Genomic DNA, 23,612 nt, shown 5'->3' on the forward strand with positions numbered 1-23,612 from the left:
CTGCTACTGTTTAAATTTGACGATGAAATGTGCGATATGATTAACTTTATATTGGAGGTGGTGGCTATTTAATACTTGAACCGATCCCTCTTGTTTTTCTGATAGTGAAAAATTAAAGCTCATTATATGTTTTTAATGGAACTGCAAATGGGGAAAAAAATAAATTAATTCGGCATCAATGAAGGTAGTAGATATTGGATAACAACATATAATTTATTTTAATCGAACACAAAATATTACTCTTCAAATTATTTCTAATAATTATTTTGAGAAAAATACTAAAAGAAAAAGAAGATTAATAAATTAATTATTATAACATTCTTATAAATTGAGTTATTCTCTACTTATATACTAAAATAACAAAATTATCTAATGTAATAATTAAGATTAACACAAATTAGGAGATACACGCCACGTAAAAGTGTCTATCTATCACCAATAAAATTTGATGCAAAATATACAAATTTTACTAATTTAAGGTCCAATTACTTGCATTCTCGTAAGTTTTTAGAATTATTATTCATGTCGGAATTTTGATCTTCAAATAGATGTATAATCTACTCGGGTACATGAGTTCAAAAATAAGTATAATTGTATCTGGGAGATGCAGACTTTTCTCTCACTTCTTTTCCCATGTATCTAAATTTCACAATGTATCTAATACCAAAATAAATATATTTAGTATGAATCACATGTATCTGAGATATATTAACTCTCAGGCTTTCCTCCCTTTTTCTCTACCTCTCACTTGCCTCTCTCCCTATGTATTTTTTATGTCAAAGTGTATCTAATAGTAAAAATACATGTATATAGCTGTATTTGAATTTGATATAAACTTATTAATTGGTGAAACAATGTATAATCTATTTCAAACTCTATGAAAATATATCAATTTTTTAAAAGTAATTTATAAGCTAAAAGCTAGAGTTGGGACACTTAGCTTTTGATTTTTTTAAAAGATTCTCTGCCTAAATTCTTTTAAACACTTCTTTATATTTTTCAAACACTTTCTAAATTAAAAGAAAGGTTAATAAACAAAAAATGACTAACAGTAGATAGTGATAGAAAAATGATAATTTTTCGTATAATTTAAGTTACGAAATTACAAATCACCGCTAACTTATGAGTATATAATAAACATAATACATCTTTTAATTTGGTTTTGGATCACATTTATGATCTTTAACTTTGGGTGTAGACAAATAGGGACTTAAACTTGTATAAAGTTAAACAAATAAACACACGTGTCTTATGTGTCATTCTACATGTCATTTTTTGTCCTACATATATTGTATCTTGTTGAAATCATGTGTTTATTTATTTAAAAGTTAGATAATTAAAATATTCTTTTTGTGCATTATGAAAATTAAAGATCAAAATTAACGGAATAACCTTATTAAAATACTCCATATTTTAACAGTTCGCTGCGCTACTATACCCTTAAACCCTTTAAACCCATTCTTCTTCTTCTTCGCCGCCGACGATGTTCTTAGTCCTTTGAGGGTTGCAGTTGGAAACCCAGAAAGCCGAATTGTTCAGAGACTTTTCTCTGTCTGCCATGGCTATCGACGGAGAACAGTCGCACAAATCTCACCGGTCACGTCAATCCGGTCCTACCGCCAAGAAAAAATCCAAGTCCGACAAGAAAAAGAAGGGTGCTTCCGACGAAAACAATAAACAACATAATCCTAAGGTTTCTTCAATAGTAGTTTTTCGTGCAATTCTTTTTTTGTTCTTTATATGCCTGACTTTTATGAAGATTTCTTGAATAGTAATTTCTTGAGACTTATTATGAAAATTTGTAGGCATTTGCATTTAATTCCACTGTGAAAGCAAAGAAATTGCAAGCACGAGCAACAGAGAAGGAGCAGAAGAGGCTTCATGTCCCAACAGTTGATAGGTCCACTGGTGAACCAGCTCCATATGTAATTGTGGTGCAGGGACCTCCCAAGGTTGATTTCACATGTTTTGTTTTGGTTAGATGTCATTCATTGGGTTTTAGATTTGATCTTCTTATGGATTATGCTATTATAGGTTGGGAAGTCGCTGTTAATTAAGTCTCTCGTGAAGCACTATACAAAGCAAAATTTACCTGAAGTTCGAGGTCCCATCACTATAGTATCAGGTATGGATTGGCTTCCCACCTTGTTCCTTTTTCCGGTTAGCTGAGTCCATAAATGAATAATTGGAAGTATTAGAAAGAAAGTATGGATTCACCTGATCACATCTCAGGTATTATCTTTGATGGTTTCTGTTTCTCTCATGTTTCGTCTTGATTGTGATTTTTGTCTCCTTCAAAAAGAGGTAGAGAGAATATCAAATATGCTGGAGGTGTTGGGTGGTTGTGGAAGTTATTCATTTAACATCTTACAGTATAACAATTTTCTTGTTCCTTATCCTTTTCCTGCTCCTCATTTCAATTACAATGGTAGGCTTTAATGATGGACTCCCTACTTTAGAAAAGACCATAATTAAATTTTCCTAATTCTTCCCCTTAGCACATAATCCATATATCATTTCAAGGTTAATGAATGAAATAAAAGAAAGAAGCTAATTTTCTTGTGTAAAGACGTTTTGTGGAGGAGGTTATTTTACTTTCATTTGGGTTTCTTTCAACTTAATATACTCCGCATTTAGAATAAATTCAGCTGGCTGTTTTTTACTGGGTTTGGACATTATATTTAGTTCTCCACAAGCAAGACATGCCTCCAAAATCAGTTGGGATATGGCATACAGTGAGTGCTTGGTTTCGCGTCCGAGAAATCCGCTGGGGTTGTGATGCTGTTGCTGACTCTGATATGTATATATACTGTCAAATTGTATTTTCTAGCTATACTTTTTTTCTCTTTTTGTTTTTTTGCTACGTGATTGAGGATATGCTTTTCTGCTTTATTGCAATATGTTAGTAACTGGTCTTGTCAAATGTGCACTTAAGCCCGGTAGGCAAGGCACTTTGTAGGCTGAATGCTGTGCCTTGCTAAAGTGCTGTTTCTGTGGAAGCTCTTAGTTGGCGATTCAACACAAAACCTAGGTTAATTATGAGACTCTTTAATCTTGCCTAGAGGTTGACTCTAAATCATTAAGGTGGCTGGATCAATTTAGTGTGAACTGTTAAGGAAACTCTGACAGATGGAAATATTCTAGTCACTACTCCCTAGGAATAGGGAATTAAATTTTTTTTACTAGAGAGTTAGTTACTATTGCATTGTGAACTTAAAAACTTAACCAGAAACGGAGTGGAACTTATGTAATTTTTCATTCTAAAAAAAAAAATTAAGTGGAACTTGAACTACCATGGTCTTTATCCAAAATATGTAAACTTAATGTGCAGCGTTTAATTTCCATCAATTTTGCATCTTTATCCATTTAGTTTGTATTTAGTTGAGCCTTGTTAATATATCCCATAAAGCACGTTTTGGTGCTTTTCTATGCCTTTCGTCTTTGACATTATTGATAATATCTAGAAGACATTTTTTTTCCTTTTGATGTCCTAAAGTTAGTGTCAACTTAATCAATTAGAAGAGTAGCTATATATGCAGTATTGACATAATTTTATTCTATTGCGTTTTACTTGGATCTTTGGCATTGGAAAATTATTGTTAATTCATTTATGACACTGTAGGTAAGCAGAGACGTTTGCAGTTTATAGAGTGTCCAAATGATATCAATGGAATGATTGATGTGGCAAAGTTTGCGGATTTGGCATTGCTTCTCATTGACGGTAGCTATGGCTTTGAAATGGTGCGCTTTTGATTCTTAAGAGAAAAAAGACTCTTTAGGATAAGCATAAGATTGTTCTTGCGTTTTCTCATTGAATATTTAGCAGCTACTCTAGTCTAAGGGTGGGTTATCGTAGCGAGTTACGTGAGATTGAATTATATGCAAATATTATCATTAACACAAGTTTTTGATTCCTCTTGTCTTTCAAATTGATCCTCTTTGTCCATTTTATTTGACTCGCCTTTTCTCATGACATGCAAAAATATTAGTACTTGAAGAAAGTGTAATACTTTATTACTCTATATCACTTTCAACAACTATTTTCAGTGTTATCTTCTAACACTATCAACTCAATATGCTAGTTAAGTTATTTAATGGTGTGTTTTATCATGATTCTCACACAGAATAGCAAGGGAGTATCAGTTAGATTCCTTACACAAACTTAATTGGTTATATTAAAATTGACATTTGTTGCATGCTTCCATCTTGTTACCAAGGTAACACAGAGGGTGTTATATTCTTTCTTTAGTACCTTTCACATTTATTGGTGATTTCTGCCAACTTTATTTCCTCTATGAAAATTTCTCGGTTGATATTTTTTTTGTTGGTAGACCTTGTGATTGGTTTAATTAATTTTGCAGGAGACCTTTGAATTCCTTAATATACTGCAAAATCATGGATTTCCTAAAGTTATGGGTGTTCTTACACATCTCGACCAGTTCAAGGATGTTAAGAAGCTTAGAAAGACGAAGCAACGGTTAAAGCATAGATTTTGGACTGAGATATATGATGGAGCTAAGTTATTTTATTTGTCTGGTCTCATCCATGAAAAGTAAGTCCCTGGCTTCCATATTTGAAAATACATGTTTAGCATGCTACATTGATATAATGTAATATTTCTATGTAATTTCTGAAACAATTTTTTGTTAATGAGTAGGTACTCTAAACGTGAAGTGCATAATCTTGCTCGGTTTATCTCTGTCATGAAGTTTCCTCCTTTATCCTGGCGCATGTCCCACCCCTACATTGTTGTAGATCGATTTGAAGATGTAACTCCCCCTGAAAAAGTGCGCATGGACAACAAGTGTGACAGAAATGTCATTTTGTACGGTTATCTTCGTGGATGTAATATGAAGAAAGGAACAAAGGTCTGTAATGTGAATGCTTTGTTTCTTGTAGTTTTCTTGTATTTGGTTGGGAAATAACTTTTAGTACTACAGTTTCAAAAAATAACTTTTAGTACTAATTCATGTCAAATAAAATTCTGATTATGCTATGAACTGGCTGTTTATAGGAATAGAAGCAAAGGTTCTTGCACCCTCTAAGGTCAATTGAAAGTAATATAGTTGCTGAGACTTGAGAGATGGCATAGCAATATGCCTAACATCTTATGGAGTGTTGGTTGGCGCTATCGGGCTAAAAATAGATGAACTTTAAGAGTGATAATACCACAGATCTGGTTCGATGACTTAGAGAAAATCATCAAGTTTAACATTCAAATATCTAGTGGCTAATGTAGAGAATTTTGACTTTAGTTTTAGAAATTTTGCGTATAGTATGGACCTTTGGCCTTTTTGGTGTAAACTTGTCATCATATGTGAGGAGGAAAAATTAGACTCTTGTCAATGTTTTGTAGATTTTGCACAGTGTATCTTTTGTAGGGCCCAACATTAGCTTAGTGCTAGGCTATTTAACTTGTGAATAATATTTTCTTTACATGTCAACAATTAGAGTTTGTGAATTCTACTGTTCGATGTACTATTGAAAGGGAACAAGTTATCTCTCTTTCATAACAAAGTTGAGAAGATCGGGAAAGATGGAGGCCTTTGGGATACAAACTCACGAGTTGTATAATGACTCATGTGAAGACCGTTTCATTTTATTTATATCTAGTTATTTTAATATGGTTTTTCAGCTAGTGATTTAGCAGTTTATTTCTCCCTTTTCCATATCCTAAAGCTGCTTTCACAATATGACCAGGTACATATTGCTGGTGTTGGTGATTATAGTTTAGCAGGTATAACAGCATTACCTGATCCATGCCCTCTACCATCTGCTGCCAAGAAGAAGGGACTAAGGGACAAAGAAAAGCTGTTTTATGCCCCCATGTCTGGATTGGGTGATCTTCTTTACGATAAGGATGCTGTGTATATAAACATAAATGATCACTTTGTCCAGTTCTCTAAGGTTGATGAAACAGCTGCTGTTGGGGGTCGCAGAGGTAAATATTTTTTTTCTGTTTCTTATAAACCTATTTTTTTAAAAACGAATTCCATTTTTTTTTGAAACTGGTAACTTTAGTCTATATATCCACAGGTATACTACAACAAAAGTATAGTTTCCCTTCAAAAGTTTTACAACTTATAGAATAAAATAGTCTTAGTCTAAACTGCTACTTATAAACAATCTAGCACATCAAAGATATCTTCTGTCCTAGTTAATATATCTTGTTTACACCAAAAATAGAAAAGAGCTAAGCAGTCCATCTTGATCTACTGGAAGCTATTCTGCCAATTTTTCAAAACTCCTGCTGTTTTTCTCTTTCCAGATTGTCCACCAAATACATGTCGGGATAAGTTTCCATCTCTTCTCTTTGTCAGAAGCATTGCCATCTCTATTCCAGCTGCTCAGGACTCCTTTAATGCTCCTTGGTTTCACCCATCTTATCCCCTTTAGACAGATGAACATTCTCCATGATTGTTCCCTCCATGTACAATGCAAAAAAAGATGGTTAATTTGCTCAGCATGTTCTCCACATAAACTACATCTCGAAGCCAACTGATAGCCTCTTTTTTTTTAGATTTTCACGTGTCAAAACTGCTTCTTTTGTCAATAACCACATGAAGGGCCCGTTTGGATGGGCTTAATAAAAGCAGCTTTAAAAAAGTACTTTTGAAAGTGCTGAAACTTATTTTTAAAATAAGCAGTTATGCGTTTGGATAAAAGTGCAGAAGTTGCTATGCCGAACGTGAAAAGGGAGAAATGGAAGAAAGAGATGTTAGGGTTATGTGGGTAATTTGGAGATTGTATAAAAATATTAAGGGCAAAAAGATAAAAATGTGGTCAACTTAAAACAGCTTATAAGCTAAAAAAAAAAAGCACCCCTACCCCAGCTTTTAACTTTTGGCTTAAAATAAGTTTTTTTTAACTTAAAATAAGTTACTTTGAGTATTGCCAAACAGCTAAATAAGTCAAAAACCAGCTTTTAAGTCAGTTTGACCAGCTTTTAAGCTGAACCAAACAGGCTCGAAGCAGTTTACTCTGTAGGGTACTTTTGGTTTCCAGATGATCTTCCATGGCCATTCCATCTCCTGTCTATTCTTGTTGAGTTCTTTATAAACTGAATTTACTGAGAATTGACATTTGGTATCATTCTGCCAAACTAATAAGTCCTCCTTTTCAGTGAGGTTGCTGAAAGAGCCTACTGAATCTTGAAATTCTGCCACTTTGTCTATCTCCCAATCCTGAAGGTTCCTCCTTAAGAAACAAATTCCATCCTTGTCAGCCCACATTGTGGCCACAGTGGCCTGTTGATGTTGGCATAAAGTGAACAATTCAGGATGCAATTGTTTCATAGGAACAGACCCATTCCACTTATCATCCCAGAAGGATGTCTTTGACCCATCTCCCCCTTCTACCTTGGTTCGGTGATATAGCACTGGCCATAGATTTCCGATTGGCATAAAGTGAACAAATTTTTTTAGCTTATGGGAAATTCACATTCCCCTATTTAGTCCAGCAAGATAAGTGATATGCATCTGGCTATCTTTTGGTTATAGCTTTTTTTGTTGTTTGAATTGGTAAGTTCTTATTCATAAACAGCTATAGCTTTAAAATTTGCTGCTATTACCAATTAGCAGGGCTTGAATGTCGTTGCTTTCCTTTTCTTTGCTCTGGATTCCTTCCATCCCTATCAGTTACTCATCATAATTTCTGGCTGAACTTTACTTATTATTGTTCAAGCGACTTAATAAGACCACATGTTGATTATGAAATCTTTTCTTGTGTTGGTGTTTGTGTCATCCATTTCCTCTATGTTCAGTCTATCTCTCTCTTTTGCATTCGAAGGAGTGCTATTTGCTTAGATGATGTTAGAAGTTGTTAAGAACTCCTATATGTTGTAAAATTTTGGTACATCTTTTTACCAATTGCTTAGATACCGCTGGGACAGGAATGGTCGTTGTTAATCTTATGATCGATAGTAGTTTCTAAAAAAACCTTATGATCGATAGAAGTTTGTTGGATTCTGTGCATTTTCACTAAGCTGACCAATTGAAAAGAAAAATTGAGTTATGTTACTGTCACCTCCCTACCATGTTATTACGAAAAAATGGTCCATACATTTGTAATGCGTGAAAAAAAATAAAAGAACAGGATTATGTAGGCACACTTTTTTTTTTTTTTTGCATAGACTAATAATTAAAAATCTCACCTGTGTCATGCATGGATCTACAACTAGTTTTTTTTTCTGAACTCTGGTAATTTGTATTTTTAAGTATTACGGGCTCTGAGTAGTTTTCTTAATAATGGATAAAGAAAATATTGGATGTTGAGATCACCTTTTCCAACATGCTATATGTTCTTATTTTATTTTTTGGGTCACAACTTTTTGCAAGACATTTTCCAACTGACAAGTATTATCCTCTTGATCTCAGGGAAGGGCAATGATGTCGGAGAGGCTTTAGTTAAATCACTTCAGAACACGAAATATTCGATCGATGAGAAGTTAGAAAATAGTTTTATTTCTCTTTTTGGGAAAAAACATAATCCATCCCCAGCAAATCATGCTAAAGCTGATCAAACTAATGATTTGGTGCCTGCGGAGCGAGATCAGTCTGGGTTTGAACCCAACAGCGATGGATCAGATGAGGACAATGATGCTGAAGATTTGAATGAGTTGGAGCCACTACAGTTGGAGCGTATTCATCTTAAGGAGTCAAATGACACCTCGGATGATAGTTCTGAGGAAGAAAATAATATTGGACCAGAGAAGCACCCAGGATTGAGTAGTAGTTTCAGGGAACATGTTGATTTTCATGACGGAAGAATGAGAAGAAAAGCTATCTTTGATAATGATAATGATTTTGATGAAAAGGTAAGCCAATGACATTCCGATCTAGTTCCTGACCTCGTTGTGCCTCATCTTGTCTATGAGGTGTTTGTGTATAGCGGATAAAAACAAGTAGACAGCTATCTGTACCAGAATATTAAGGAGGAATGCTTGTGTCTCCTTTTTTTCTTTCCTTTCCGATTTGGAGAAATCTGATGAACCTGTTGCTTTCCACCTATGTAAGAGTCGCTGGCCATTGTGCCAGGTTTTTTTGGGGAGCAGAGGTTCTTTGCATGAAGAGTAGTGCTTTTTAAAACTCATAAATTACCCCTTTCCAATATTTATATAAACCTCACCTGCATATTATTCTTCACATTAATTTGTATAAGTTGTTATGTCTTTCACATATATGCTCTGAACTTAAGTTTGACCCAAAAGTTACGCTCTTGTATGTCCTGGTTCACCGTGTGGTGGAATTGGACTTTGATATGCGTATATGTTGTATTTATACTATATCATTAAATCCAGGATTATAGTGAAGAAGATGTCGAAGAGGATGCACAAGATGATGATTTAGAGGACACTGATGAGGAAAATGAAGCTTATCATAATTCAGGGGATGACGATGATTTTGATACAAATGGTAGGTTTTTGATTTCCTTTAGTACAGACATCATTCTCTGTGTTGTTTGATCTCCATATAGTATTTCATCATCCTCTTGGCCTAGGAGTAAATGAAGTTCCTAACTTGCTGTAAAGTAGCTCGCTTTCTTTCCAATCCTTTTCTAATTACTCCAAATCTTTCATTTCTTATGGAGTCTTTGTTTGTTTCCTTTCGTAGAAGAGGACATGGGCAATGCTTCAAGATGGAAAGAATTTCTGTCTGAAAGGACACGTAATCGCCAAAATGTTAATCTTATGCAGCTTGTATATGGGGCATCCGAATCCAAGTCAACTACAAAAGCTGAGTTACGACAGCATGGCGCTGAAAATGATGAAAGTGATACTGAGTTCTTCGTGCCCAAAGGGGAAGGAACAAAGGTTTAACAGCTCATCAAATAATAAAGCTTTTGGTTCCACAGTAGTTTGCTTTTGGTCCATGTGATACCCAGCTAAGCACATTGCGTGTCAATTAGATGAAACATGTATTATGAGAATCATTTTCTATAATAATCTTTATTACAATTTCAGAGTATCCATCCACTCTAGTCTAAAAGATGGGGAGAGGGATTACTCGATCACGTGCCTACCACGTCTGTCTTTTACCTAGTATTTTGAGTGTATCTTGATTTTGAGAACTGTGATAATATCTTCAAAATGTTTTGTTCCTACTTTGTAACCAAAAATGTATGCAGTAGAAGTATCAAAATGACTTCATTGTAGTAGAGGACATGATAGTCATGTGGAGGGACCAAAAGAAAGCATTCTCATTGCAATTAATTATAGCTCTTCTGCTGTTGTAGTTGTTTTTTATTTTACCACTACTATTTTGGTAGGAGTTGAAATGACTTTGTCAAATTATTGCATATCCTTGTGCAGAAACTCGAAGAGCAGATGAATGATGATAATATTGATGCTGAGGACTGCTCCAAATTTGTAAATTTTTCAAGTCAAATTGACTGGAGGATTCAAGAATCAATTGAAACTATCCGTTTCCGGTTTGTCAGCAAAGGCTGGTCCAAAACAGCACGTGGAGGTGGCTCAAGGGATGTCAATGGTAATGATGATGTTGGTGAGGATGACGAGGATCTGTTTGGTGATTTTGAAGACTTGGAAACAGGTCAGAAGTATGAGAGCCATGAGGCAGGTGGTACTGGAACTAATGATATGATCCGCATGGATGATGAATCAGCAGTTGAGGAGCGCAGGCTAAAGAAATTGGCACTTCGTGCAAAATTTGATTCTCAATATCCTTTTGTCACCTCATCTTTGTTTCCTTTTCCATCCACTCCACCCCGTCATCTTTCATTCATCATCAAATATTTTCTCTGCCCTAACTATGATGGGATCACACTGGGTATGTTGTTGTTGTTGTCCTTGCAATTTGTTTTATGACCTTAACTTCTATGTACATATGGTGGGTCGGATTCCTCCAATGAGGATGAGGACGAGGTTATTAAACCAGACACGAAGTCTCATCGGGGTCAAGCTGATGGAAATGGGTACTATGATAAGGTAAGGTTTGGTTAATTTCAGTCAAACATAAAGTGGGATGCATTTACTCTATAGTTGATCATGTCCTATTTCACAGTTGAAGGAAGAGGTAGAGCTTCAGAAACAAGTGAATTTAGCAGCACTAAATGAACTTGATGAGGCCACTCGGATAGAGATAGAAGGCTTCAGAACAGGAACTTATCTTAGACTAGAAGTTCACGATGTCCCCTCTGAAATGGTTGAATATTTTGATCCTTGCCATCCGATTCTTCTCGGAGGTCTAGCACTTGGAGAAGAAAATGTTGGATACATGCAGGTAAAAGCTCCTCTTTGGTTATGTCCAATTTTTTTTTTGTTTATTTACCCATAAAATGGATATTCAATGAAAACACTCGATTGTTGGTTTTGTAAACAATTGAAAGAACTAGTATTCACTTCTTTAGAAGTTTGTCTCTTCTCTACGATATATTAATGAGTTAAACTTGTTCATTTTACTGTAAGCTATCAGTTGTGAACTATGGATGGATTATTAACTCCCAGTCAGAGAGGCCATAACATAGTTATGGTATTATGAATGCTAGAAAACACAACAGACTGCTCAGATACGGTCATAAGATAAGAGAGAAGTGCAACCTGAAACAATTTTTTGAGAGTCTATATCATCTTTGTTTACCGAAAGAAAGCTATTAGTTTGCCCAGGAAGAACTAGCGTGTCCATTAGGTTTGTTTGATTAACAAGATATAGTTTACTGAAAATAAGATTCTGTCAAAATTCTATTTTATTGAGTTTAATCTAGGTGTAAACTTCCCTGTTCTAAGCAAACCCCCCATTAACTAGAATAGTTCTGAACATGTGATGGTAGTAAGCTTAAAATACCCTGACTGGTAGTCCCTGTTACTCTCAACAGCTTATCTGCAAGTATATTAGATAGTACTGAAGAAAAAGGAGGTGAGAGGCTCTGCCCCTCTCATGCATTTATGTAGTATGTTAGCATGACTCGTGAATAGAAAAAAGAAAAGACACTTGCATAAACGAAATGACCATAAAAGTTAATGCATCATGGTGTAATTTATTTGGTCAATGTTAATGCCTTGTTATGATGTGTAATTATACGAAGTCAAATTTTGGGAATAAATAATCTTAATTTCTATTTTCCAGATGAGTGCATAGTTTCATCCCAATACTACTGATGAAAACTATCTTCTTCTTTTTTCAGGTTCGGTTGAAGCGGCACAGGTGGCACAAGAAAGTGCTGAAGACTAGGGATCCAATTATTGTTTCTATTGGTTGGAGGCGCTACCAAACTGTACCTATTTATGCCATTGAGGATCAAAATGGCCGTCACCGTATGCTCAAGTACACTCCTGAACACATGCATTGTTTGGCAATGTTTTGGGGTCCCCTTGTGCCTCCACACACGGGAATGATCGCTGTCCAGAACTTGTCAAATAATCAAGTAAGTTGTCACTTTTAGTTGCCTATGTTTGCTGTTAAGTACTTGTCAAACAATTAGGTAAGGTGTTGTATTTAGGTGGGCCTCTGTAAAGTTGTGTGGGAATGCATTCAGCAAGTACAAAGCTAACCTGTTATGGTCCATTTCCCCATTTCTTCCTATAGATGGAAGTCTTAACTTTACAAGTCTAGCAATGCAAGCACCCCCAGGGCTTTGGTTTGTAAGTAAGAGTGCAACACGGGTTCAAACTTGCTATAAACAATAACCCAGTATATAAGTTGAGAAGGGTGGAGAGAGCAGGCCCGTTATTCACCAATTTCTGTTCTGCACTATTGGCCCCCGTGGATTTCTCGTTTCTCAAAAAAGAAAAGAGAAAAAAGGCCTAGCTATGCAAGCCAAACTAATTTCCTTCAATTAATTGGGAACCATATGTTTACTCGTAGTTGGAAGAATCATCCATTAGTACAATTTCATTTGTCTTCACTAGATTGTAGTCTCCTTTAAATACTTATTGCTTGATTTACAAAACATTTTACTGCCTCCTTTTATTTCATGGCTTTGTGCTTAGCCATTTTCATTTCTAAATATGCCTTATGCCTTATTTGTTTTTTCTATTAAGAGTAAGATGTATGTATCTAAATGTCAAGATGTGTATTAAGATTTACATGTTTGAGTCTGAATACACATCTTAATACTAAGATGTATTAAGATATGGATACTTTACAGTTAAGACTGTTGTTTTCTCAACAACTGAATATATAAAACTTGTCTTCATTTTTAAAAATTAATAAAATATTAAAGTAACCTAACGCTATATCAATAAATTTTTTTTGATGAGTTGATTGATTTCATTGATGACATTTAGTATATGCAGAAAAGAAGAGTACTAAGTGCTAAGAAATATATATCAGCTCCCTAGAGAGAATAAGTCTAAAGGTTCAGGGAACAAATAAAGTAAGACTATCTCTGCAATTTATAGAGAACATATTATGCCAACCAAAATGTTTAAAATACACTCACCATTGCCAACTACCTCTGCTGCGGCCCTCTATTATTAATCACCACCCGTCACAACCACCATCCTCACCCACAACACCACTGCCAATCTCTACAATTAACTGTCACCAGCACTTGCAATCATCACCACCGATCACCATTACACAACCACCACTACCACTAGTCACCACTATATATTGCCAACCATCAGCATAATTATCTGTTCCACCACCATTGTTAACTACTATTACCATATGAATTGACGCGGTTCATTCAAGATTAGGTGCCTTGGTATATGTTGTTTGCGGATGACATAGTACTGATTGATGAAATGCGCAGCGAAGTTATAATGCTAGGTTGGATGTATGGAGACAAACTCTAGAGTCTCAAGCGTACAGGTTAAGCAAAGACCAAACAGAGTATTTGGAGTGCAAATTCAGTAATACAATGCAAGAGGCAGGCATGGAGTGAGGCTTGACACACAGGCTATCCCTAAGAAAGATAGTTTCAAGCAGCTTGAGCCTATAATTCAGGGAAATGGGAACATCGACAATGATATCACACATCGTATTGGTGCGGCGTGGATGAAGTGGAAGCTTGCATCTGGAGTTTGTTGGTGATAACAATATAGCAAACTTAAAGGTAAGTTTTATAGAGTGATGGTTAGACCAATTTTGTTGTATGAGGCGGAGTGTTGGCTGGCTAGTCAACAACTTCCATGTTCAAAAGATGTGTGGACATACAAGAAGCGATAATATTAGGAATTAAGATATTTGGGATAAGGCGAGAGTGGCCTTACGGGTGGACAAGATCAGGGAAGCTAGATTAAGATGGTTTGGATATTTGAAGAGGAGATGCGCAGACACCCTAGTGAGGAGGTGTGAGAAGTTGGTTATAGTAGGCACGAAGAGAGGTAGAGGTAGATTGAAGAAGTATTTGGGAGAGGAGACAGAACATGACACAACTCTAAGGTTACTGAGGACATGAACCTTAGATAGGAGGGCGTTGAGGATGCATAGTTAGGGTAAAAGGTTACTAGTAGATCCTGGAGGATTGTTTTGCTTTGATGGTTTAGGTTTGTTGGTGTTTATTTTTGTAGTGGTCATATTATTGTAGTTCCTGTTTTGATATTTATTCTGTTGATATTATCACACTATTTTGTTGTTCTCGTAGCCTTTGCACTGCTTCCCTTGTTAGTTGCTATACTGTTTTACACTGTTCTTCTTCTTCTTTGTACTTGGATTTCTGATCCTGCCTCTGTGCTGATTGTTCTACCTTTTGTCTGTCTTTATACTTTTACAGGCATCCTTTAGAATCACTGCGACTGCAACTGTGCTAGAGTTCAACCATGCAGCAAGAATAGTCAAAAAGATTAAGTTAGTTGGTCACCCATGTAAAATATTCAAGAAGACAGCACTTATCAAGGACATGTTCACTTCAGATCTTGAAATAGCTAGGTTTGAAGGTGCTGCTATTCGAACTGTTAGTGGAATTCGTGGGCAAGTGAAAAAGGTAGTTTACCACTTTGGGTATCATTTAACTGCTGTCTCACTTTGCTTCCTGGTTTTCTAGTTAGGGATACTTGTGCTTGACTGTAAATTGACAGGACTTTAGACAATATAATCAAGTCGGGAAGAAGATAATTTCTTGTCACTTCATCTAGATACTGACTTCTCATGTTCATTCCCTCTTTTTCTCTAAATATTAAACCACCATCGATCAATCCAAGATTAAATAGTTATACTAATTTTCTGGGATCAACGCAATTTTAAAAAATTGCATGCTGGTGGTATCCAACTACATTTGATCAGAGGGATAAACAGTATGAAATGTTATTTTTTGAGATTCTGACCACATCTGTAGAAAGAATAGAAAAGTTACGCGGTGTTGATTTGCTGAGCATAAGATATTTAGTATGTAATTTTCTAACAAAGCACATGCATTTACACATTACAAAGATGATTTGTTGACCATAAGATATTTAGTTTAAAATGTTCTAATAAAGCATGCTCTTACACACAACAAAGATGAATTCTTTAAAAAGAAAAAGGTGCATGTGCACTGGGGGGTGGGGAAGAGGTCTTCATGCCTGCCTGCCTGCCTGCCTGCTTGTGCTCGTTATTCAGGGTTTCCTCCTACTCTCTTCTCACCATACCTATGGGTTATCCATGGACACTAGTTTGTGGTTCTTGTTACTTGTAGCATAGACTTGACATTTTCTTAACAGTATTTGTCTCGTTGTTTGGAGGATGATCCAAAGGTTGTGCATGTTGCAAAGTGATTCTACCACAGAAAGTTGTGAAGATGTAGTAGAAACAGTTCTCTATGTTTGGAATGGTTTTAGTCGTTTCCTAATTCATTTCCCTACTTCTGTTGTTGGTGTTAATCTTAGGCTGCTAAAGAAGAGATTGGTAACCAACCCAAGAAGAAGGGTGGGAGTGCCAAAGAAGGCATTGCTAGATGCACATTTGAGGATAAGATCCTTATGAGTGACATTGTTTTCTTGCGTGCTTGGACTCAAGTTGAAGTTCCTTCCTTCTACAATCCATTGACAACAGCATTACAGCCGCGTGATCAAACTTGGCGAGGAATGAAAACAGTTGCTGAATTAAGGAGAGAACATAATCTACCAGTGCCTGTCAACAAGGATTCATTATATAAGGTGAAACATGTTATTTCAACGTTTGTTAATAACTTAATTATTACATTCGAAGTCTTTTTGTCGTGTTTTTTTCTTCCTGCTGACAGACGCCTCTCTGCTTGTTATGTTGTTTGATGCCGCAGCCAATTGAACGAAAGCGGAAAAAGTTCAACCCCTTGGTAATTCCCAAGCAATTACAGAAAGGTCTCCCCTTTGCCTCTAAGCCCAAGGATGCTCCAGCTCGGAAGCGACCACTCCTGGAAGATCGGAGGGCTGTGGTGATGGAACCCCATGAGCGCAAAGTGCTTGCTAATATTCAAAAACTTAGACTCATTCAGCATGAGAAGGTATGCTCTCTCCAACAGGAGCAGCTAAGACTTGGTTTTACTGCTAGTACTTTCCTGGCTGTAGGTTGTGATCACTTGCCCATTAATACTAGCTAACAAGTTCTTAGAAGAGTTATTTGGATAATTCACCCTTAAGTGACACAGTGCCATAAATTTACTGATTGTCAAAGCTTACAGTATCTGTTTGGATATGAATTGTACAGTCACCATTGTTTGAAATTCATTTTTCAGATAAAAACACGCAAGCTCAAAGATGATGAGAAGAAGAAAGCACTTGAAACAGAAAGGACCAAGGAAGAGCAACTCTCAAAGAAGCGACGGAGAGAAGAGAGACGAGAAAAGTACCGTGTGCAGGATAAAATGAATAAGAAAAGCCGCAGGGATACTTAGTCCTGAAACAATTCTATCTACCCGGATAATTGGGCCAATCTTGCTGGACGAACTGAGAGCATGATTGATTGCCAAACTGGGCTTCATATCATTTAGTGGCGACTTTGCAGCATCAGTGGCGACTTGTTGTAATCAGTTTGCGATGAGGTGCGACTTTAACGTGTTTGACCAAACACTGGATAGTTTGCTATCCTTGGACTCAACAACCTCGCGGTGTACCATGGTCTATACAACCCAAAATGGAAAATATTGGCCAATTTTTGTAGTTTAGTTAAGTGATTATTATTTATTAAGGTGATTCTATAGAAAGATGTAATAGTCACATGAATATACAATTCAATGCTTTGCTTGTGTTCTTTTGTTGGAAATTCCCGGAAACCTTGCTGCCCCTTTCAGGTGCATTCTGGGTAAATCCGCCCTTGTGCAATAGCTTGTAAACCACACAGAAGAGCTAAAGACAAGTCTATTGTGTTGAAGTACACATTCAGTTTCTGTTCTCTTATTATGTAGATGTTGAACTGGTCTTATAATCTCTAATATTTATATATATAAAAAGACTGTACACTTTTCATTTGGATCTAAGCATCAAAACATTTCACATTTTATTAGTTTTACTTCAACTTAGTGGCATTTAAGTTAAGCTAGAATTCAATAATACCTTACATTTCTTGAGGTAAAATCTTAAGTTGCATTCAAAATGATCACCAAGCTAATCATTATGCTTGCAAAAATATGAGTTTAGTATTTAATATTCTTAGATAATATAAACCTACCAAATAGGAAAGTAGGGTATTTATATTTTAGTAATTATTAACTAAAAGCTATCCCACACATGAATCAATACTTGTGACAACACAAAATAATTTTCAGTTTTTAAAGCTTCACATTTTAGTATATTTAATTAATCTAAATTAGGGAGATAAAAAAATGAGAGTAGTAATTATTTAGGAAGTCATGCTCAATTGGCATGCGCCGAAGCATGTGTAGGGTCCATTTCCACTAAATTAGGATCAAGTAATGGAGTAGTACTTTATTCTAGTTTACTCTTCTTCTAAAATGAGTCTTAAAAGTTTCCCATCAAAACCAAAAACCAAAACTTTCCTTCTTTATAACATACACAAACTAAGTTACACATTGTCTTCTTCTTCTTCATTCAAATTTAGTTTAACAACTACTCTTTCATTTGGAATCAACTACATTTTCAGCTTCAAACGTGTGCGATCCTCGATCTGTTACCGGGTATGTAATTGTGATGATAGAAAGTTGCAGTTGTTCATATTATTGTACGATTTTTGTGTGTATGTATTGAGAGGGGAAGAAGAAAAATGTGTTTTGAAAATGGAGGAGCTCTTTTGCAGATTCGTTGCTGTTAACGCAAGCAAACTTCTTTTTTGGAAAACTAAAACAGAAAACAGAAGACAATAATATAATGGAGTTGTCACGTGAGTTGCACGTGTTTTTATTGGAAGAGATTTTGTTTATTTAATCTCTTGGATGGAAAGGCAGAATAATTTCAATAATTCGGTCTGCCTTTTTTATTCTTTTCGTATTGATGCCAACCTTCACTTTGCTATTGATATACGAAACATCTCACTTATGGTTTTTTCAATTACGTAGTATTTTTTTAATTGATAGTTTGGTACATTTTTAAAAAATTTTATTTTCTTAAATTTCGTGCAAAATTATTTCATACCAACAAAATGATTGGAGTAGGATGCTTTTTAGCAGACAAATTTGACTAACATAATTTTGATTTACCAAACTTAAAGTTATTGTTAATGGTCCATTATAGCCGATATAGTTGTTCAAATCATTTTTAATAAAAGCAGTTTTGAAATAGTTTCTTTGCTTCCTATACACAACTTTAGAATCAGGATCTGGTTCATGCATTTCACATCAATCTTTCTTATATTCCATTCCAATTCAGTTGGATCACTACATCCTAGCCTTTTTTTTTCGAAAGGGGAAATGAGGTAGGAGAGAATAAGGTGGTAAATCGAGCTTTTGCTAACAAAGTGAGAGTTCAGATAGTCAATCAGCTGAGCTACTAAGATTCTCATTTTTTGCTTTTGCAGATGGGGAGGTGGTAGAGGAATTGAAGAACTCAACTTCCCCTGCATTGGTACTTTAATGCCATGACTACAGTTGAAGGCTCTAAAGAAGAAATGGAGGGAAGTACTATTGAGAGATATAGCAAGATCAAGAAAGGATCCTGGTTAGACCAATTTCGACATGGCTCTAATCCTTGGATGGCTAGATATCTTTACGCCATATTGTTTCTCATTGCTAATTTATTAGCTTGGGCTGTTCGTGATTATGGCCATAGCATTTTGAAAGAAATGAAGAGTAAGATTGCTTCATTCTTTATTTTGGCCATAGATTTCTATTTCTAGTGCTACATCTGTAGTACACGATTCTAACGGTGTATATATCTATACCTGTAGGACTTAAAGGATGTAATGGTGGTGAAGACTGTATGGGTGCAGAAGGAGTATTGAGAGTAAGCTTGGGATGTTCTGTATCCTACCTATCTCTAATCCCATTTGATTCAAATTAGCTAGTTGTAAAATTTACTCAATGATAGTAATAAGTTGAAACTTTTATGGCTTTGTATGATCATGAAGCTCGATGATGAAATTATTGATTTTCTGAGTCAATCCTTAACATGGTCATTATAGCTATTCTATTTCGCCATGTTCCTATCTACAGCTGGTACTTCGAAATTAAATGACCGCAGAGAATTATGGCACTCAGGGTGGTGGTCTGCCAAGCTTTTTATGAATATTTCTCTAATTGTACTACCCTTTCTTCTTCCAGCAGAGATTATTTCAATCTATGGTTAGTATAGATGCATTACTTCAGATTTAATAAGTCAGTCATATGTAGTTTTATCAGTATATGATAAATTGCTGAATGATGTTGTGTTTTCTGGACAGGCCAGGTTGCTCATTTTGGTGCTGGGTATGACAAACTCATCTAGCATGCTTCTTTCGTCATGTGCAATCACTTTAGTGTTGGTTTTGATAATAGGGTTGAGCTTAACATTTTGTGTACTACCCTCTCGTTGATTCTGTTTCTGATCCATTTGCAGGGTATTTTTACTAATCCAGCTTGTAAGTATAATCAGTTTTATCACATGGCTGAACGATTTCTGTCATTCAGAGAAATATGCTGTGAGATGGTAATTGGCTTAGTCTTTCTTCATACATAAATTTTGATTGACGATAAGCAGACCTTGATATAAGCATAGGGTCGTATTTTAGACAAGATTTTAGGGAAGTATGTGCATTGTGATGCTATCGACTCATTTGGATAAATGGTTCACGTGCTATTTACTGTTATAAATAGAACAGTTCCTCTTGCTAGTACTGTTATCGTTGAATTAGAATCATTATTAAAAGGCTAAAGTTCAGATCGAAGAAGAACATGCAGTACATTTCAGTGATGTTACATTTTATGTAATTCCTATGAAGGTTTAATACGGTTGTTGATTAGTGCTAATGGAAATAAAACCATTTTGCAGCCACGTCCAAATGATGTTACTTGCAACAGTTGCATACGTTATATGCATCCTCGGGATCATCTTAATGTACATTTGGTATACGCCTCAACCATCGTGCCTTCTTAATATTTTCTTCATCTCCTGGACATTAGTACTCCTCCAACTCATGACCAGTGTTTCTCTCCACCCCAAAGTGAGTCTGAGTTTCTTGTGTTTATATTTTTTTGTTGGGATAATTTATATTAATTGATCAAAGCACCAGGTGAATGCCGGTTTCCTGACTCCAGGTTTTATGGGGCTATATGTGGTGTTCCTCTGCTGGTCTGCCATCAGAAGGTACAATTTGGATTTCTTTTTTTCGTAAACCTTGCATTCTTCTCTTTTAATTCATTAAGAGTGCAAAAAAGAGAAGGCTGCAATTTGAGGCTAAGCACTAGATACAGAGTTTCTTGACTATTCTTTATCTATCATCACTTGAGCCTTTTAGGAATATCAATTTCTATAAGTAATGTCATTCGTTGAGTGAGAAGCCATGCTCCTAAGAACCTGAAGTAAGAATTGGCATATCTTGGTATATTCTCAAACTTATTGGAAGTAGATGACTTAAACTTGTCACAATTTAAGTTTTAATATTATAAATTTCATTTATTTGAGGAATCCTCGTTTGGCTCAAGCTTCCACTTGAGAGTGCGCCAATATACAATTAGTCATCTATGGTTTCATCACATTATGCTATAATTCCTTGTTATGTACTTACAGTGAACCTGCAGAGGAGAAATGCATCCGGAAAGCAGAATCGCCAACTGGAAAAGGAGACTGGTTCACCATCATAGTAAGTTTCCGACCTCTAAATGACTCAAGTTGTTCGTTGAGTCATTAAACACGTAGCATTATGTCTTGCTAGTTTGTCAATCTTGAGTCAAAATTGGCAGAGGTTCAATTCTAGTATTATTCTATTGTTCTAATAATTTGGACAAGCTTTATCCAGCCTATAGATTCAAATGCTATATAATCTTGGGGAAGTATCTAATGTGCTGCTAGAATTCTTATTTGAGTCTTAGACTTCAAAATATATAGTGGTGTAGTAGAATACTAGAATTAATATATCCCTTTTCCGACATGTAATTAAGTAAACTTTCACTCTTAATTTTGTACAGAGCTTTGTTGTAGCAGTCCTTACAATTGTCATCGCAACATTTTCAACTGGAATTGATTCAAAATGCTTTCAGGTATACCTCAATACTTTTCAGTTACATAATAATCCGAATATATCAGAAAAATTTCTAACAGAAACTAGTTACAGTTTAAGAAGGATGATGCACCTGAAGAAGATGATGTACCATATGGTTATGGATTCTTTCATTTCGTCTTTGCGACGGGAGCTATGTATTTTGCAATGCTATTAATTGGATGGAATCCTAATCACGCCATGAAGAAGTAAGTTCCTTCATCTTCAAACAACATGTAAATTTTGATTTGGGCGATAATATGTTTTGGTTTCAGCTCGAAGTGATGGCAGGAATTGAAATGCTTGCTTTCTACTTGTTAAGAAAGAAAAATGAACCAATAGAAGTTGTAACAAAATGCTTATTCTATAGTGCTTTTTGTTGTTAATCTGCAGGTTTACGATAGACGTTGGTTGGACTAGTACTTGGGTAAGGGTAGTGAATGAATGGCTTGCAGTTTGTGTTTACAGTAAGTTGTTTCTTACCAAACTTGGCCACCTTCAATATCATTAACTGTGGTATGATTATAAAGATTTTGGATCTATAACATTTAATGTGATGCTTTCGACATTTCTCAAATTTACCAGTATGGATGCTCGTGGCTCCGATCATATGGAAAAGCAGGCAAGTAGCAACATCAAATGTGTGACAGACAAACTTCACATTGCTAAGATTTCTCCAAATTCTTATGGCTGGCCTTTGTGGTTTTCATGCCTGTCCCCGAAAACAGAAGAAAAAGAAGCAAGTCTCCACATATCCACTATTTGAAAACGAATATCCTGTCTAATCACCTCTCTCCAAGCTAAAAACACTATAGAATATGGAGCGGAGGAAGTAAGTCTGACTAATCATAGCCCTTTGTATCTGGAAAGCAGATCTTTATACATGTAAATGTCATAGCTTATGTAACTTACAGAATCTCAATTTCTTGATTTTTTTTCTTTTCTAAGAGCTAAATGAAAGCAAAAAAGAAAAAGGGTTAAAGAAAAGGGGTAAAACAATGATGTCACTGTTATTTAGCTTTGTTGGTTAACCTTTTCTTATCCTTTGAATAGTTTGTAAATATTGAAGGAAAAGTTAAGAAAAAATAGTTAGTAAGCCACAAAAGAATTTGCACGGTAATACCATGTACAATAAACTTTTGTGGTTCGACTCTTCTCTGGATCAAACACATAGCCGAAGTTAGTGCACTGGATTGTCTTTTTTTATTTAACTCTAAAGATGTTAATTCATAAATTTGATAACTAAAACGCCCCGCCTCGTGTCGCTTCCATCAAATCAATTTAATTTATTATAATTTAAGTGTTTAAATACGAAAATAATATATATTAATTAATTATGGTTAAGTGATTTTTTTTAAAAAGACAAAAAACAACAACATAACTCCCTTTATTCTCATTCTTTCAATGACTTTTTGACATTTATTACATACTAATTATTATTTGTGGATGTTGAATTAGATAGAAGATTTCCAGCAGCAATAATAATACTACCAAAATTCTTCATGTTATTGTTGCTCTGAGTAAGAGTGGAGACATAAGAATCATCAACAATTTCTTGAAATCTATCTTCACAAGAAAAACCAACTTCTTGGACAAAGGCTCCAATATTGCTCAAAGTATCATATATACCTTGCCTTAACAAGTGCTCCTCCGCATCACTTAAAATATCAATAGAAGCTTCATAATAATTCAAACAATAATTATATATCTCTTTCAAGTTTTCGTCGTTGGTCTGATCTAGAAAGGTATGAATCTTATTGGTTGTATCGGAGGCGTTTGTAAATGTCAAGTGTATTGCCTCTACTGTCAACTGGTAAGGATTCCTATGAGGATTAAGGCCAAAAACTTGCAAGCAAAATCTTGGACTCTGGCATTTGATGCACAAATCAGCCAAGGAGTTACTAGTAGTTAGTGCTATTAAGGAAGCAAAAATTATGCATAAGACTAGTGTTGAGCCAAAGGAAAATGAAGAAGGGGTTGCCATTGTCCTTTTTTTTTTTTTTTTAAGCTTGTTTTCCCTAATTATGGTTAAGTGGCATTAATGAATATGTGGTATTTATAATAAAAAAGGAGAAGGAGCTCTTTGCATTTGCCCCTTTTTTTTTGGTTTTCTTGAAGGAAGAAGTTAGG

At 35.4% G+C, this 23,612-nt stretch overlaps 2 protein-coding genes across 4 annotated transcripts; both read left to right on the forward strand.

Moving 5' to 3' along the window:
• Window positions 1-1,429: 1,429 nt before the first annotated feature.
• On the forward strand, window positions 1,430-17,257 carry LOC107007972 (ribosome biogenesis protein BMS1 homolog). Its single transcript, XM_015206836.2, has 18 exons — window positions 1,430-1,693; window positions 1,806-1,952; window positions 2,035-2,125; window positions 3,623-3,741; window positions 4,362-4,552; window positions 4,658-4,868; window positions 5,701-5,941; window positions 8,376-8,815; window positions 9,299-9,413; window positions 9,612-9,811; window positions 10,310-10,677; window positions 10,843-10,945; window positions 11,022-11,240; window positions 12,142-12,381; window positions 14,677-14,886; window positions 15,767-16,036; window positions 16,159-16,362; window positions 16,594-17,257. Exons 1-18 carry the CDS (start codon window positions 1,559-1,561, stop codon window positions 16,750-16,752), a joined length of 3,663 nt encoding a protein of 1,220 aa, XP_015062322.1. The 5' UTR covers window positions 1,430-1,558; the 3' UTR covers window positions 16,753-17,257.
• Window positions 17,258-17,787: 530 nt separating this feature from the next.
• LOC107011812 (probable serine incorporator) lies at window positions 17,788-22,644 on the forward strand. Of its 3 annotated transcripts, none has more exons than XM_015211466.2 (13): window positions 17,788-17,991; window positions 18,828-19,098; window positions 19,197-19,270; window positions 19,431-19,590; window positions 19,689-19,713; window positions 19,844-19,933; window positions 20,276-20,447; window positions 20,517-20,590; window positions 21,014-21,086; window positions 21,412-21,483; window positions 21,558-21,691; window positions 21,876-21,949; window positions 22,068-22,644. In XM_015211466.2, the coding sequence occupies exons 2-13, from the start codon at window positions 18,888-18,890 to the stop codon at window positions 22,127-22,129; spliced, it is 1,221 nt and encodes a 406-aa protein (XP_015066952.1). In that variant the 5' UTR covers window positions 17,788-17,991; window positions 18,828-18,887; the 3' UTR covers window positions 22,130-22,644. The 3 variants fall into 3 exon arrangements, with proteins under 3 accessions (XP_015066952.1, XP_015066960.1, XP_015066967.1); XM_015211474.2 differs by lacking the exon at window positions 17,788-17,991 and adding an exon at window positions 18,419-18,740 and having other exon boundaries at window positions 22,068-22,389; XM_015211481.2 differs by lacking the exon at window positions 17,788-17,991 and adding an exon at window positions 18,419-18,725 and having other exon boundaries at window positions 22,068-22,389.
• Window positions 22,645-23,612: the final 968 nt, after the last annotated feature.

This window comes from Solanum pennellii, chromosome 1 (assembly GCF_001406875.1).
Source record: "Solanum pennellii chromosome 1, SPENNV200".
In the NCBI taxonomy this organism is placed as follows: domain Eukaryota; kingdom Viridiplantae; phylum Streptophyta; class Magnoliopsida; order Solanales; family Solanaceae; genus Solanum; species Solanum pennellii.